General features: G+C 44.9%; 1 protein-coding gene across 1 annotated transcript; it reads right to left on the reverse strand.

Annotated features, from left to right (window-relative positions):
• Nucleotides 1–311: 311 nt before the first annotated feature.
• Nucleotides 312–3354, reverse strand: Zcchc12 (zinc finger CCHC-type containing 12). Its single transcript, XM_042054387.1, is given in 5 exon segments — nt 312–1259; nt 1261–1999; nt 2393–2526; nt 2725–2784; nt 3144–3354. Coding segments are annotated over 2 exon segments (1266 nt in total). The 5' UTR covers nt 1897–1999; nt 2393–2526; nt 2725–2784; nt 3144–3354; the 3' UTR covers nt 312–629.
• Between the last annotated feature and the right edge of the window lie 13102 nt (nt 3355–16456).

Raw genomic sequence — 16456 nt, forward strand, 5'->3', positions numbered from 1 at the left:
TATGATTCCGCCCTTGTATACCTTCTCACTATATTTTTCCTTTTTTCCTTGGCTTCCTAAAATAATACCGCCAGAGACATTAAAGTAGATGCTGACACAATGTATATATTTATTGACAAAGAAGGCCACACAACATACACTTTGTGTGAAAAAATACAGCATATAGAACAACACTTCTATTCTGATCACTTTTGTCTATGCACATATCTATCTAGGAATATAGAGGTACAGAGAAGTATCTAGCAGGATAGTCACCAACAGGGCTGACAATTGTTACACAGCGGTAGCAGAGTTATGGGTAAGTTTAGGTTGTTAAATAGCTTTTCTTTCTTACTTGACGATTTGAGCAGAGGACAATAGCATTTTCACAAAGAGACGAATAAGTTCACCAAGGGGATCGTGCACACAGAAAGTAGATTCAGGCAGTGGGGAAAGGGAACACGACCCATACATAGATCAGGCCCATTTCTCTCTACCTGTCCTGGTGTTGAAGATCCTTCTCTCCACCCCCAAAAGAAAGCCACTTTGTGGATTTCTTCATGTATTTAGAAGTCTGTCCCCCCCCCAACTTTTCCATCATTGAACTCTGAATACAGGTAAGGGTTAATTCGAGGCTGGAGGAGAGCATCTTACTGTGGTTCATAGAAGAAAAAGGGTCCTAAAATGGCCTCTCTTGGCCTCTGTTCCCCATTGTGTGCCACCTCCTGCAGGTTGAAGACCAGATTCTCATAAACCTGGGCTCTTTGGGCCTCACACGTTTCTCTGGTGTGGCCCTCCTCGCCACAAATGGAGCAGTGAAGTGCGTGTTTTCGCTTCCTGGTTCTACGCAGCTCCACAAAACTATTGTTCGGACGCCCAGAACCACTGCTGGTGGAAGGAGACTGAATCTCAGAAATGTCGGGGGACTCAATGACCAGCACTTGGTCCTCGGATATAGCCCTGCCTACGAAGGGGGCGGCACTTGAGGACGGCAGTGGTGGGTCCTCGGGCTCCACCAAGATCACATCCTCATCTGAATCATCCTGAGAGTCTTCTATCTCCTATCACATTGCGAGTCATTATTGTTGATCAGTATTCGGATGGGGCCGGGCCTGAAATGACCACTGTGGCACTGGGTAGCCCTACTCCAACACCTGTACTTCGATCTTTCGTGGGCCGCACTTCTGTTTAATTAAAGTGTCCTCCCATTCCTCCTCCTCCCTTATCATCCCTGATATTAGCTCCAGGAACTCGGGGACGCGCTCCTCTGGCTCATTTGCCATAGATCCTGAGAAGCCCCTTAAGCCTGCGTCGAAGCGGTCACTACTGAGCTCAGCCCTCTACCAGGAGCCTGCGCCTTGCACGCCTTCCCGTGCTTCTGTTATGCCCCTCCGCCTCAGCAAAGACCCCTGCCTTGGGATAGCACTTCTGCAATCTGCCCGCCTCCCAACGGTATCATAAACATGGATGGTTTCTCTCCAAGTGTCTTGAAACAGTGTTTAAACATTTACCATAGCCGGCCTGCCTCACACTGCTCTCAGTCTGTCCCAAAGACCAGTTTTCATCGCCTGCCAAAAATTCTACCACAAGTTAGGCTGGGATTGGGCCATCATGAAGTAAACGCATGACCTCACGAGCAGGGCCCATAAGGGTTTTCATTAGGCGCCCGACCTTCTCCTCCTCAGACATATGCCAATCAGGCAGGACCCCAGTGACTTGGCTCAGCCAGTTTTCAAAGGTTTCTTCTCCCTGGGCTAGCTCTGCCCTCCCAGAGAAAAACCTCATGTTTCTCTCTGCCATGCTGGCCATTAACGGACCGATACTCCTGCCCAGGGACCTAAGCATGGAATGAGCCCAAGGGGGCAAGGGTGGGTTCTGCCCCCGGATGTGACCCAAACGAGCAAGGATGCTAGTCATGCCTGACAACGGCGATAGGATATCTTAATATGTGATGCACAGGGCGTTTTAGAAAAATCGCTTTATCTTCAGTCACGCAGCAGTCTCCAATCTCAGTAGGGGGCTGCAAGAAATAAAATGAGAGTGGGATTAATAAAGGAACAGGCTATAGTTGTAATTATCGTACCTCAATAGCCCATATATATCTCCACTGTCCTTAAAATACTGGGGAGGAGACCAATTGCAGAGCCCTGGAGCTAGCTGATTTTTCTGTACTGACGGAGTGCTTTTTACAGTCACGTCATCCGTACCCTCCTGCCAGTCCTGGAAGAGGGAGGGCAACTGTTGCTTCAACTCTAGATTTAACGGTGTGTGGAACTGAGGTTGGGCTCTCAAAATAAAGCAAATTCACAGGGGTTAAAATGAGATCTCATGATCTTAACCACACTGCCCCTCTCAAAGCTCCCAAACCATTACTCCCACCCTCCACCCCGTGATTTCTCAGATGCTTACATACTAGCTAGGACACTGGAGTGAGTCTGTATTTCCGGCCTCTGCAACCTGTGTCCTTCCAGGAGAAAGCTGGCCTCCAGCGTACGGTAGATCTCGGTCCACAGGGGCTCAGAGATCCTGGAGCTCAGGACATCAAGACTGCGCCACATCAGAGAAGGGAAGTGTCAGAAACAGACTCCATCGTCATCGTCATCCAGATGCACCCTCCCCCTCCCTCTTCTCCCGCCCCCTTCTGCTATCACCAGGCAGAAAATTCCCTCTCCCATTTCTGAATACAATCTAAAACGATACCCCCTCCCCAGACATGCATTGCACCCCAAGACACCATTAGCCTACCCAGCTCTAACAATACAGCTGCCCACCGAATTCAAGTCAGATTTCTGCTTTGATGAGCTGCTACTGAGAAAGGGAACATGAATTGGACACCACCCACCCCCACAGTGCCAGGGAAATTAGAGGAGATGAATAAGGGGTTCGAGGCAAACATAATTCCTCCCCCCCCTCATCTTCCAGGTGGCCCTCTTCCCTCAACGCCCTTCCCCAGCCAGACAAATCCTACCAAGTGTCCATACTATCCAGGTGTCTCCCAAAGCACTCAGGCCATGCAAATGCACCTTCCCAGGCTTCGCAATTGCTGATTCTCCAAGGCAGGAGCCACCTAGGACCCGCGGGCTTCCCCGCCCCCCTTTCTCCCACCTCCTTACTAAGGACTCGCGTACCCCCCCCCCAACACCCCGGTTTTTTTTTTTTTTTACCTGCGATCTGCTGCTGGCCAGCAGCTGTTGCAACGTCTTCAGCTGCGGAATCGGCCTTTCAGTCGGGTTACCCTGCAGGAAAAAAGGGCTGGCGCTTCCAGAGCCGCTAAGCGACCCGAAGCTACCAGAAAGAGCAGCTTCACCCAGCCACCTACCCAGAGGTAACCGGATTCAAGTGGCGCAGTTCCGAGGTCCGCTGCAGCGCTTTTATCAGCTGCCTACCGACACACAAAAGAGTGTGACGAGCGGGCCAACAGAGCCAATCAGTGGAATGTGGGGGCGGTTCTTAGCCCAAGGGTCGGGCTGGTGGGGCGGGGCGGGGAGGGAGCGGGGGCGGGGGAGAAGAGAGGAGAAAAGACGCAACAGGCCTAGGCAGCCAGTGCTGCCGGGCTAGTTTAGAGAGCCAATTTGCATTGTACCCCAGAGTTTGTGACTCCCTCCACCCTTGCCTTCTGCCTCTTCCTTTCTCCCTTGGCTCAGTATTGTGTCTTGAGGCCAGATGTGTATGTATGACAAGGTAGAACCCAAATCAGGTAAACATTAAAAGGGGGTTGGTATGAGGTTCCTTAGCTGGCTGCCTCAGAATTGCTTGGGGAGTTGTGTAGGGTGACGTACATCTGTAGTCCAGCTCTCTAGGGAGGGAGGGGCAAGCGAGCCAGAAATTCGAGGCCAGTCTGAGCTACATAAGACCCTGTTGAAAGAGCTGTTTTGAAGCTACCTGTGGTGGTTAGTGCTTGCTATTGCCGCACTTGGGTGGGGGGGGGGGAGCTAGGAGGATCAGGAATTTAAGCCCAGCCTGCGATGTACATGAGACCCTGGTTCAATGTATATGGGAAACAAAACAAAACATTGCTTTGGATCTTGATAGAAACTCAGGCAGATTCTTGGATCCAGTCTCTGGGGATTGTGGTTTACTTAGAAGCGTGGGGCATGCTTTTGTGTTTTATAATTTTAACCCATGATGTAGCTGATTCTAAGGTTTAAATTATCAGAAGGGCCCAGCTCTCCCTAAGGGCACGTGGTTAGAGTTAGTTATCGTTTTATTTTTATTTTGTTTGTTTGCTTTGCCGTTGTTGTTGTTTTGAGACAGGGTCTTCCTCATACTATATCCCAGGCTGGTCTGGAACTTCCATCAGAGCCCAGGCTGATCTGAAACTAGAAACAATCCTCCTATCTCAGCCCTCCCAATTATCGCTATTACAGGGCCAATGGGCTACGATGTCGCAGTTAAACATTGCTTGCGATATTACTACAGAAATGTTAATATTCTTTGATCTGTATCAATAAGCATCTTTTAAAGTTTGCTTGGTGCAGCTATCAGTTCCCTGGGATGACAATTGTCAGATCCTTCCCTTCTACCTGTCTGCCTTAATGAGGGAGCTCTCAGCCAACTGGTCCCTTTGACAACAGCCAGCCTACACCAAGGCAATTCATCTACTTTGAACAGCCATGGCCGTCCGTGGAAACCTCACTCCAGTTGCAAGGATGCTGCAGGCCATAAGGTACTTGGGGGGAAAGTCACTTCTCCTGCCTCTGTAACCACAGCTTAACTCCCGAGACACCGGCTGGCAGGGATTCGGAGGGCTTGCATCCCTTCTGTGAGCAAGAATACTTCACTCTGCATTTGTTTTAACTTCAGGGGTGGGGAGTGGAAATACCCTGTGATTGCCTATACTACAAAGTTTTTAATAGTTTCCTAAACAGATCCTGCGGTCATTGCCTATGTCATGAATGGTAGAACTGAGAGCTTTGAATATGCAAGGCTGTGGTTGGTTAGAATTATACTTCAGGCAGGGTGTGTCATGTGCCTTTTCTACCAATAGCATCAGGCCTTCTCTGTTTTGTCAGCGTAACCCCGGACCTTTCTCTGGGGTACTTTTCCTGGTTTGGCAGCATCAAGTCTAATAAATGTTTCCCCGGGTGGTCTTGTATTGCCGACTTAAGGTCTTTGTCACAGATACCAGACTGAGCTGGTAACACCAAGGGCTGCTAAAACCTGGGCTTCTGGGCCCAGACACCCAGCTGCTGTTGCAGCTACAGCAGCTGGAAGCGATTCCTGATACTGTAAGCCCTCAGAATCCTGGAGTTATGAGCCCTTGTCCCACTAAGGAACCATGACGTGGCCTAAGAGCTCTAGAGACTGGTCAGGAACCAGAAATGCAGACTATGAAGGACTGTAGAAATATTACTATAGGCTGCATATTTTTCTAAGGCATACATTTTTTAAACTGGTCTGGGTCACATGATGTGCATGTGTGTACCTGTGTGTGAGGCACATGATTGCGGGTGTCCTCAAAAGGCAGAGGTGTCGGAGCCCTGAGAGCTGGAGTTACCGGCAGTTGTGGTTGCTGGAAATCAGACTCAGGTCCTCTGCAACAGCAGGAAGCACTCTCGAACCGCAGAGTTTTGGCTCTCACACCTCTAATCTGCTCTTTTTTTAAAAGTAAGCTTTCATAAAATGAAGATGTCAACAAGAAGGGCAGAAAGAGAATTCAAGTTTTTTTTTTAAGAACCTTGTATCAGAAATGTCTTTGGCATTTATAGGCATCACAGTCTCATAAGGTAACAATGAATAATTCAGAATATGGCTATTAACATGTAATTATGTGGATAGCAAAAGGATATAGATTTCCAAACAGGTAGATAGGGGAAATTTTTGGAAAATTAACAACAAATCCTGCCAATTGGGCTGAAGAGATGGCTCAGTGGTTAGGAGCACTGCCTGCTCCTCCAACGGTCCTGAGTTCAGTTCCCAGCAACCACATGGTGGCTCACAACCTTCTGTAATGAGATCTAGTGCCCTCTTCTGTCCTGCAGGCCTACATGCAGACAGCATATTAAGAATACTGTATACATAATAAATAAATAAATCTTAAAAAAATCCAGCCAATCCTTAGGCCATTGGTTGCTTGTTTTAGTGCTGGTGATTGAAGCCAAGGCCTCACTGCACAAGCTAAGCAAGCAAGCGACTGCCCAACTACAGCCACAGTTCAGTTCCTTCTATGGGTTTGGTTAGGAAACGTGAAAAGGAATATAGACAGATTATGAAGCAGAGATACTGAAAACTTTGAACATGCAGGACTCATAGCTAAAGCTATAGCTAATGCACCAAACACGTGTAGACCAGCAGTACAGGGACACACATACAGAACATTCACAAAACATGACCATTTATGAAGGCCAAAAAGGAAGGCTCACAACTTGGTGATATGAGTTGTGATCATAAAGTGTAAATAATTTCAAATTAGATTAATAACAGAAAGCTAACAGGGGAATCTTGGTATATCATTGGAAATCAAGACACATACTCAGAAATAACTGGTGAGTCAAAGAATAATAGTAGAATTTCCAAATATTGTTTTTTCAACAGAACAGCAATCAAGAGCTTGGGAAAGAGCTGTTAACACTGGGGGCTTAGGTGGAGGAAGTCTTAACGTGTGAAAACAGGCCAAAGAAGTGTCAAATATCCATCTCAGATGCAATGAGAGGAACAGGAAAGAAGGATAACCTATCCTATTTAAGAAGGATAGAAAGTAATAAAATGCAAAGGAATGAAAATAACAAAAATGTCCTCCTTTGGGCCTGTGAGCTGGGTTAGTGGGTGGGAGCACTTATTGCATTTTAGGTATTAGGATTAATAATTTCATCCTTAACTTGACCTTAAAGTCCATCTTCATAATAAATGGCTATTTTGAGGGGGGGGGCATGTTAGTGGCTCGACTCCTCAGCTTTTCTAATCTAGATTGTAAGGCAAATCCTACGGTAGAAACTGGCATGATTTTTTTTTTTTTGGAGTTTCTGTTCTCAGGACTGAAACCCTGCAGCATGCGGTTGCCATGACAATGTTTATCAGTGCATTTAGCTAGGGCAGATGAAGGGTAAGTGCTGTAGCAGGACAGGAACTGGGGCCCTGGGTCGGAGGCATTGGCTGGACTTCTGATGATTGAGTCCAGCCTCCCCCAAGGCACCAAGTTTACTCTTTCTTCCTTCGCAGTAATATCTCTGGGACACAGCAGCTGTCATTCAAACCCAGGCAATCTCTTTCCAGAGCGCTGTGACATTTAAGAGAGCAGACAGAACAACTTGTTAAATGCTTGTGCAGGCTTCCGTGCCCTTCCTCTCCGCTAAAGGCTTTTCATAAAGGAGTGTTCGTCTCTTTGGCTCGCTGCCCTTTGTATTATTGTAACTGTGGATTGGGGGGCCATTTGACAGTTCCGGAAATGTCAGCTAAGCACTCTCAAACCACCTCCCCTCACATCCATTCTTCCTCCATAGGGGTATCATTTATTAGCATAAAATATTTTTTGAATAATTGGATTGTCCACAGGTAACTGCGGTGATATTTTATTTATAATCTAACAAATAAAGCTTGCCTGAAGATCAGAGTGAAGAGCTAAGCCACTGGTTAGCCATAGAGGCCAGGCAGTGGTGGCACACACCTTTAATCCCAGTACTTGGGAGTCACACACCTTTAATCCCCACACTAGGGAGATGGAGACAGGAAGGGATATGGCTGGGTGGAGAGAGGAATACAAGGTAGGAGGAGACAGGAAGTCACCACATTCAGTCTGAGGATTCGTAGAGACAGGATCTTGCCTATTGAGCATTGGTAGAGGTAAGAACTAGTGGCTAGATGCTCTGTTTCTCTGATCTTTCCGTTTTCAACCCCTCATATATGTCTCCGGGTTTTTATTATTAAGATCAATTAGAAATTCATGCTACAGGTAGTTCCAGGAGACACAAGCATAGACAGACGAGCTTCTTCTGGGACATATCCACAGTGCTCAGCTCTGGCCCTGGCATGGAGCACTCTCAGCCAATATTGGTTAAGAAGTGAAAGACAAGGAAAAAGTGAGTCCGTGAGAGAAACAGAACAGTTAAGTAGTCTTAACTCATAGTCAGGCAGAGTCTTTATAACATTGGACTTAGGAATTAATTTCAAAATTACTGATGAGCTTCAAGATGAGAACAACGAACCTCCACGTGTCTGTCCAAACCTCATCAATTTTGAGCAAGCTGATAGATTTATCGCTCCGTCTCCCTATTTTCATATCAAGGATTTACTCAAAGCGGTGCATAGATCAGTTTCATATATCATGCTGCTTCAGTTCTTGGCATGTCTGTATACCTCCTAGGTAAAGGGATATGTTTGTAGGTGACTCCAGGATGATGATCAAATCCAGGAAATTTAGCTGAGAGATATTGCGATCTCCAGTCCTTCCTCCGATTTGAGCTGTCACGGGCAGGGGGTGTTCCGTTTGCTTCTCCAGGGCAGAAGGAAGATTAATGGGCAAGCATATGAGAAATATGATAGATTGATCAAGAAAATTAAAGCTGTCTACTGCTGCATACATTAGCTTTTATTTAAAAAACAGGGGACGCTGTTTTAGTGAGGCAGGGACGAGATAATTTCCTGTGTGTGGTGGCGCACACCTGAAGTCCTGGCACTGAGAAGTCTTGGGTAAAATGATCGGGAATTTGAGGTCAGCCTGGGCTAGACAGCAAGACCTTAGAGAGATGGGGAGGGGAGAATCTTTTACATGTATGGGCTACAGAGACAGTTTCTTTGTGTTTGCGTGGGTATTCTACAATCCAGGCAATTTGTAAGGCATTTATGGAGCACAATTCTTCCATTTCTCATTTTGCTAACCATTTCTAATGTCAGGGTGAGCATCTGAAGTGTCACCTTCGTCATGACACACTGTATTGAAAAACCTCATGGTTCTATCAGTCTGATGCAAATTTCCCTAGCTCCTTATATAAGTGGGTAAGAAGAGTGATATATATTATGTGCTTTCTGTGCACCAGACTCTAATTGAAATGTTTTTCAAGTGGTAACGCAAAAATGCTCTCTATGGATGGAGCTATTATTTTTTTTTCTGCTGCTGCTGGGTCATGTGCATATGAGAGAAGCACTCTAGCACTGAGCTACATTCCCAGTCTCTGAGCCTAATCTTCTCATCTGTTCACTAGTGAAGAATCTGAAAGGCAGATGTTGGTATTTTGATTTTTATCCAGAATTAATGTGTTAGAAGATTTAAGGAACTGTGTTCAAGCTGTTCAAATGAATATGCAGGACAACAATCAACTGGTCCACTTCAAAACAAACATGGTTAGGCAGGCTTGTAATCCCAGTACTTGGAAAGCTGAGACAAGGGGATCATAAATTTGAGGCCAGCCTAGGATATAAGGTAAAATTTCTGGAAAGAAAAAACAGAAAAAAATGGCTTTATTCTTTCAAATAATAAATGAATTAAAGCATAGTGTTTTGAGTTCATCGTCTTTGTTTGTTTATTTGCATTTCTCCTGTTCTGAATGGGCAGTCTAATTTCTAGATATAAGATGTCCTTTCAGGAGATGGTTTCCTAATTTCTGTGGTTGTTCTAATTGCTATTTTTATTTTATTTATTTTGTTATCCTTCTTTTAGAGATGCGCTTTCCATTTTAGTTTACAAGGCGATGCAGAAGTGAAGACCTTCGGAGGAACTCCCCATGCGAAGGGGTTAGTCTCTCTAATGCCTTGTATCTTAGAGGGCAGAAGACTCAGAAAGATGGATTCTCCTTTACCTGGACTTGGGCTGTTTGGATTCTTCAGAACAGCTAGCTTCTGCCTAATTCCCACCAAACCTTCACATTTTGGTTTAAGAACTCCATCTCTGAAAACTTTTTGCTTTCCTCCGTAACCAGTGAGACTCCCCATGACCTGCTCTTGCTGCATCATCCAACTTCCCCTAATGACAGCGTCTGCACTGAAAATGATTGGAGGTCGGACGTGCCAGTGGTAGAGCATTGCTCCTGGCAGGTGCAAGACCCTTGTTCAAGCCCTCCCTCCAACACCACCTCTACAGTTACACTGAATACAGCTTGCTTGAGGGATGCATGTGGCTTTGCTCATTAAAGTATCCCTGGTAGCTCAGCACACTATAGCTACTAAACCAAAGTTTCTTGAATGAATATAGGAATGAATATGAACAAATGAACAAAGGCCTACCTAGTTTCCACTTCACAACAGGATGTTCGTGAAAGGAAACATAACTGAGACATAAAATCATCCTAGTATTTGAAGAGCTAAAAGTAAGAGTCAAGAGTACTATAAAAGGCTCTTGAGAGGAGGAGGGGTCATGTCCTCTCGATTATGTCCTTTCCAAATAGGTTTTCATAAAGCTGCCATCACAGTTTAGAGGCACAGCCCCCAGGTGGCAGTAATGTGCTACTCTTGAGCAGCAAGTGCCTGCTAAGCTCTGCACTATCCCACTTCCCTCCCCAGGCTGTGCAGCAAGCTGGGTTTGGGGTTTCCTGAACCTGAGCTAGAAGCCATGCAAAGGGAATTCCTGGGTAGTTACCTCCTTGGTATTACTCTGGGGAGTAGCTCCCAGAGCCTCTCTTCTCAATGGTATGTGTTGCAGATTATAATAAAAATACGGTCCATACTAGCTCAGGATGGAGTATAATAAAGGTTCTTTATTTAAGGGTAGACTCACAGAGCAGAAGTCCTCTGTGTGAGCGGGGAACTGGAACCGAATCCAGCAGTCCAGGGGCCGTGCATGCTTTTACATCTGCATATATAGTACATGTGACCACACCCAAAGTGGTCAGTAGGTTAAAGGCTCTTGGCCGAAGGAGCGCCCCCCCCCCCAGCAGTTATATTTATTCGTTTATTTGTTTGTTTATCCTGGGGAGGAGTACATGGGTGCCATGGGGTGCCTGTGGACGTCAGAGGACAACTTGTGAGAGTTGATCCTCTCATTCCATCCAGTGGATCCTGGAAATGGAACTCAAGTTGTCCTTCTTGGCAGCAAGTACTCAACAGCCTCCCTGCCCCTCCTCCCCCATGTATGTGTGTGTGTGTGTGTGTGTGTGTGTTTGTATGTATGTAAATATGTATGTATGTATGTGTTTGTATGTAAAACAATAGAATACATTGTGACATTTCATATATGTATATATTAAATCATATAAGGTAATTATACTTTGCTCTCATACCTCTCTCTGCCCCTTGCTGTTTCTCCTCCTCCCCTCAAATAGTCCCCTCTTCTGCTTTCATAGCACGTAGATTCCAGCACTCTCTCTTGCTATTCCCTTCTTTTTCCCTTTAGGCTTCTTCTTCACCTCTCTTGTTCTGTTCCACCCTCCACACAGTCACACTTACATCTGGACTCCACACACCAGAGAAAACACGGGCTGCTTGCCCTTGGCTTTTGAAGTTGCTCTGCTCACAACCATCCCTGAGTGCCTGAACCGTGCTGGAAAATCGTGCCTAAATGATTCTCTCTAGGGCCCTACAACACAACCGTCTGAAATAGAATTCGGGTTTGCATCCACTTCCCAACTCAAGCCCGTGGGTTTTATATCTGCACTTGTTTAGACAGCGCCTCAGTATGTAGCCCAGATTCTAATGTGTGGCCCTCCTGCCTCATCCTCCAGAGAGCTGGGATCCCAGGTGTGTGCCTCCAGATCCTGCTCCATTATTTGGAGCCCCTCTACCTCCTGTGCATTAAGTCCTGAAGAAACCATCTGTGCTGGCTCCTTTTTATGTCAACTTGGCACAAGTTGAGAGTCATTTCGGAAGAAGGAACCTCAGTTGAGGAAACAGCCCCATGAGATTGGCCTGTGGGCAAGCCTGTGGTACATCTTCTTAATAATGGATTGGTGTAGGAGTGCCCAGTCTATTGTGGGTAGTGCCATCCCTGGGCTGGTCATCCTGGGTCCTGTGAGAAGGCAGGATGAGAGTGAGGTGCAAAGCAGGAACAGCACACACCCATAGGGCCTCTGTGCGAGTTCCTGCATCCAGGTTCCTGCTCCGACTCCACGGTTGACTGTGAGGGGGGATAGGGGGACATGTAAGCAAAAATAAACCCTTTCTTCCCCAAGTTGCTTTGCTTTAGAGTGTTTTATCACAGCACTAGAAGTCAAAGACACCATCTCTGAACTATCTCAGATCTGTGCCTCCTCCTCCACAATGCGGGCCAAGGCAGATTGTTTGGAAAGAATTCCTGAAGTTGAACAAGTTGGAAGGGCAAAAGGGAGTGACTTTGGGGGGGGAGGGTCACCTCTTTTCAAATCTCCTACTTTATCTGTGCACCTTCATCATCTTTCTTTCGCAGTCTACACTGCCAACAGGGCCCAGGCCCTTGCACAAACTCCTCCTTTTAAAAACCAGCGATAACTTCCTTTCATGTATCTGTTCAAACGATTCTAGTGCATCGTGGTGCATTTTAACCAGCTCCTCCCCGAAGACCACTTTCTCGGTCTTTTGTCTGGTCCCAGCAGCCACATTTGTAAACAGCACTTACCTGGGCCCTCTTTTTCATGGTTGTAGTTTTAATTCATGATATTCTCTCTGTAGTTTTTCATATATATATATATATATATATATATATATATATATATATAATGTAATATATATTATATCTAGATTGCATCTCTTTTGATTCACAGGTTTTGATTAGTATTTCTCAGCTGCATCTGAGGCAGCAACTTACTGCAAACTTCATTATCAAGTGGAAATGCAGCAGACTGAAGTTGTGCACACATAAACTATATGTCATTCCTGCCAACCTAGATCTCGTTTTTCCACTTGGTTTCAAGTTTTTCTGCACACTTCAAAAAATATGTGTTGAAAGGCTGAAAGTCTTTGGCTTTGATAATTCATGCATAAGTGTGCTGTCCTTCACTAGCACATGTCCAACTACTTATGCTGATCCTTACCCTATGGGGTGATGATAAGAACAGATGTGTTCTCTGCTTCCTTTGCCAAAGCAGTCCCTGGACATACCAAAGTTGGCATTTGTGCGTATGGGTGGGCATTCGTGCGGATGAGTCATTTTGTCTTGGTTTGAGTCTTGATGCTGGGGGTAGAACCCGGGGTCTCTCACACACACTAAACCCATGCGCCAGAGATAGACCCACAGCCCAGGTTGGTTTATTTTGAGACTATGTCTTTAGTGTGTACACATTTTAAAATTTCAGAACCAAGCTTTGTTTTTTCACTTCTTTCCTACTCTTCCAGATGGCTTACCGTGTTTGGGAAGAATTCCTGAAACGAAACAAGCTGGAAGGGCAAAAGGGAGTGACTTTGTGCTAAGAGGGTCATATTCATTACTCGATGCTGACATAGTATGCTTTTGAAAGCCAAATAATTCTTTTCATCAAATTCTTGCCTTTTTAATCATAAAGTATTAGTAGTTTTTTAAGCCAGCATGAGCTTCATTAGATCTTGATTTAAGAAAATTGTAGGAAAACCAGTCATGAGACAATTGAGGAAATGTGAGCACGAACCTGATATTTGTCAATGTTCAGTATTTTTTGTTATTTTAAACAGTGTTACAATGGTACTGAAGGTATACATACATATTTTTATTTGCCTATTGACTTTAGAATTTGCAAAAAAGTCTATGTTGCCCAGGCTGATCCTAAACTCCTGGGTTCAACCAATCCTCCCTCTTCAGTCTGCCAAGTATCTGAGACTGCGGATGAAATAAGCTTTTTAAAGTTGTGTGTTTTTCTTTAATAAAAAAATGTTACTTTGTAGAGATATGCATTGAAGTATTGGCAGATGACAGTATATGATGGCTGGGATTTGTCTCAAATTATTCCATTCTGTGGGAAATAGACAATAGATGAAGGCAAACAGGATACAAGAGAAAACAAATTGATAATTATTGACACTGGGTGATGAATACGTGGTCATATATTGTAATAAAATCTCTAGTTTTTTATGTATTTCCATTTTTTCCCCAAAGAAAAGATGTTTAAACATCCTCCATGAAAATGGTAACAGGGTTTGGGGAGGCTGCTTATAAAAGGAATCTTATCCAAGAATGGTAACCCACAATCTTCTTTTGTCTTTTTTGATACAGGAATTAACTGAGGTTATACATTATGAGGAGGCAGATGCTGAAAGAGCAGGAAAAGAGGCAGTAAGGGAAGTGTAGAACATAAACTCTAGCAAGACTTACCAATCCACTGTTAGCCAATCAGCAAGAGGCTTTGGAGTGGCAGCAGCTGGAGAGAAAATGCTAAAAGAAAGTCGTGCGCACCGAAGGGGGTCAGTATGTGTATATAGAGACTGGAGTGCGCTTTGTATGTGTCCCTTATTCCACCATATCTGTCTGTATATTTCTGTGTGACAGGAAACATGGGAGTTGCACATACATGTGGGGTTCAAAGAACGGCCTTGAATGTCAGTTCTTAGGCAGTCGCCTACCTTGTCATTAAGACAGAGCCTCTCACTGGCCCTAGTGCACTCCAAGCTAGGCTGGATGGCCAGTGAGCCCCAGGGATTCACTTGGCTCTGCTTCCCCGGCACTCAGATTATAAGTGTGCACCGCCACCAGGCTTTTTTTGTGGATTCTTGTGATCAAACTCCTATGCTCACGAATTCTGAAATCAAATTCAGGTCCTCAATGCTTTCATGGCAAGCACCTTACCAACCAACCAAGCCAGCCCTCTAGGCTCAAACTCAGCTTCGGATTAGAGCAATTTCTGTCCTGTCTCTAGTGCCTCTGACAGGATTATGGGGAAATCATGTAGAATTCATCCTTATCTCAGTTTTTATGTCAAACAACAACACATAGAAATGGTTTTGTGTTTCTCTTCCTCTACATTTTAAAACCTGTGATTCTTGGGTCATCTGCAATTTTTCCATTAGCTGCTTCCATTACTTTCCTAAAAATAATCAAAACTCATCATTTGGTTTACTGTGACTACTGGACCTGTAGGGGTTCCTGTTTCCCACTCTGCTTATCACAGATGAGAAAATTGAATCTCAGAGGAAATGAAACCACGCCAAACAGCATGCAGTGCCGAGCAGAGATCTGACACACAATAAGCAAGAAATATCGGCTCTGAGTGATGCTGGGGATTGAACCTAGGAATGTATACACATGAGGCAGGAGCTTGATTACTAGGCTACATTCACATCCCAATAAAAAGCTGCTACACCCAAGACTGCAACATGCATACCAAGGAACAGGAACTGGAATCCAGTCTGATTGCTTGGTGCCCACGTCATTTGAATGAATGAATAAAGTGGCCAGACTAAATTTTGCATGTTCTTCTTCTCTGATTTTAATTCTGGTCTCAATTGGCTCCTAAATACAGGGAGGACCACATTTGTACCAAACCTAGGTCTTCTCTGAGTCGTGAGCTTTATGAGCTGCTCCTTAGCTTCTTTGGTACCCCAGGTACTGGCTATATGACAGAGTATGTGGCAACTTTCACATATTAAAAGTTTAAACTGTCATCTCATCCTGAAAAATTAGTGCATTTGCACCCCCAAACTAATTTTTTTTTTCAATCAAAGACCAGCTACTCGGCATCTGTTTTCCAGTTCACATCTATTTCTCAGGGGTGGGGGAAGGTGGAAAGAAAGAAAAGAATTTAAAAAAAACTTTTGATTTCAAGAGTCTTTAGAAAGAGAGTTAATAATGATAATTTGATTTATGCTATTCAAGTTTTCCAAAAGCAGTGCAATTGAAAACTGTCATTATAAATTTGGTACCACAAAGGAAGAAAATACTATAGTATGGTGCTGTGAGAGCCAGATGTGGGTTCCACTCAGATGGGCATGTTCATGTACCAAGGGACAAGGAACTGGCTCCTAACTATTGCTCATGGCAGCTCACCATATTAAGCACTCTCGACGTGTCATTCGAACCCTCGCTACAATCCTAAAATGTAGGACCTATTGTAAACTTCTACCGATAAGAACTGAAGTTCAAGCTGCATGAAGGTAATTTCTCAGAAACTAAAATCAAAGGCCAAAAATAAGTGGAAAATGTAAGAAAAATATAGAAGTTAGGAAATCAGTCCAGTACAACCGATAGCTAAGTAATAGGTGTTCTAGAGACACAGACAATAGAAGAGGAGATGGTTGTAATTTTACAAAAAGCAGCATGCGAGAGAAAGATGCCGTGCAACAGAATTTACATGGAGGGGTATTGATTAGAGGAAAGGGAACATAAAAAATGGAAGGGGAGGGAGGAGACAGACCTCTGGGGATAGGAGCAATAGAAGAGAAGAGAGAGGCAGAGAGAGAGAGAGAGAGGAGAGAGAGAGAGAGAGAGAGGGAGAGGGAGAGGGAGAGGGAGGGGAGGGAGGGAGGGAGGGAGGCAGAGAAGCAGAGAGAGAGACAGAGACAGAGAGAGACAGAGAGAGAAAAGAACAGAGGGAAGAAGAGAAGGAGATGGGAGGGGCAGGGCCCTTTTAAAAGGGAATGTAGCTAATATGCACAGAAGGTGCTCTTAGTGGCTGCATCTGAGGATATAGCCCGTCAGAACCCCAAGGGTAGGCCGGTACAGATGCCTGAATCC

The sequence above is a fragment of the Arvicola amphibius genome, chromosome X (assembly GCF_903992535.2).
Source record: "Arvicola amphibius chromosome X, mArvAmp1.2, whole genome shotgun sequence".
In the NCBI taxonomy this organism is placed as follows: domain Eukaryota; kingdom Metazoa; phylum Chordata; class Mammalia; order Rodentia; family Cricetidae; genus Arvicola; species Arvicola amphibius.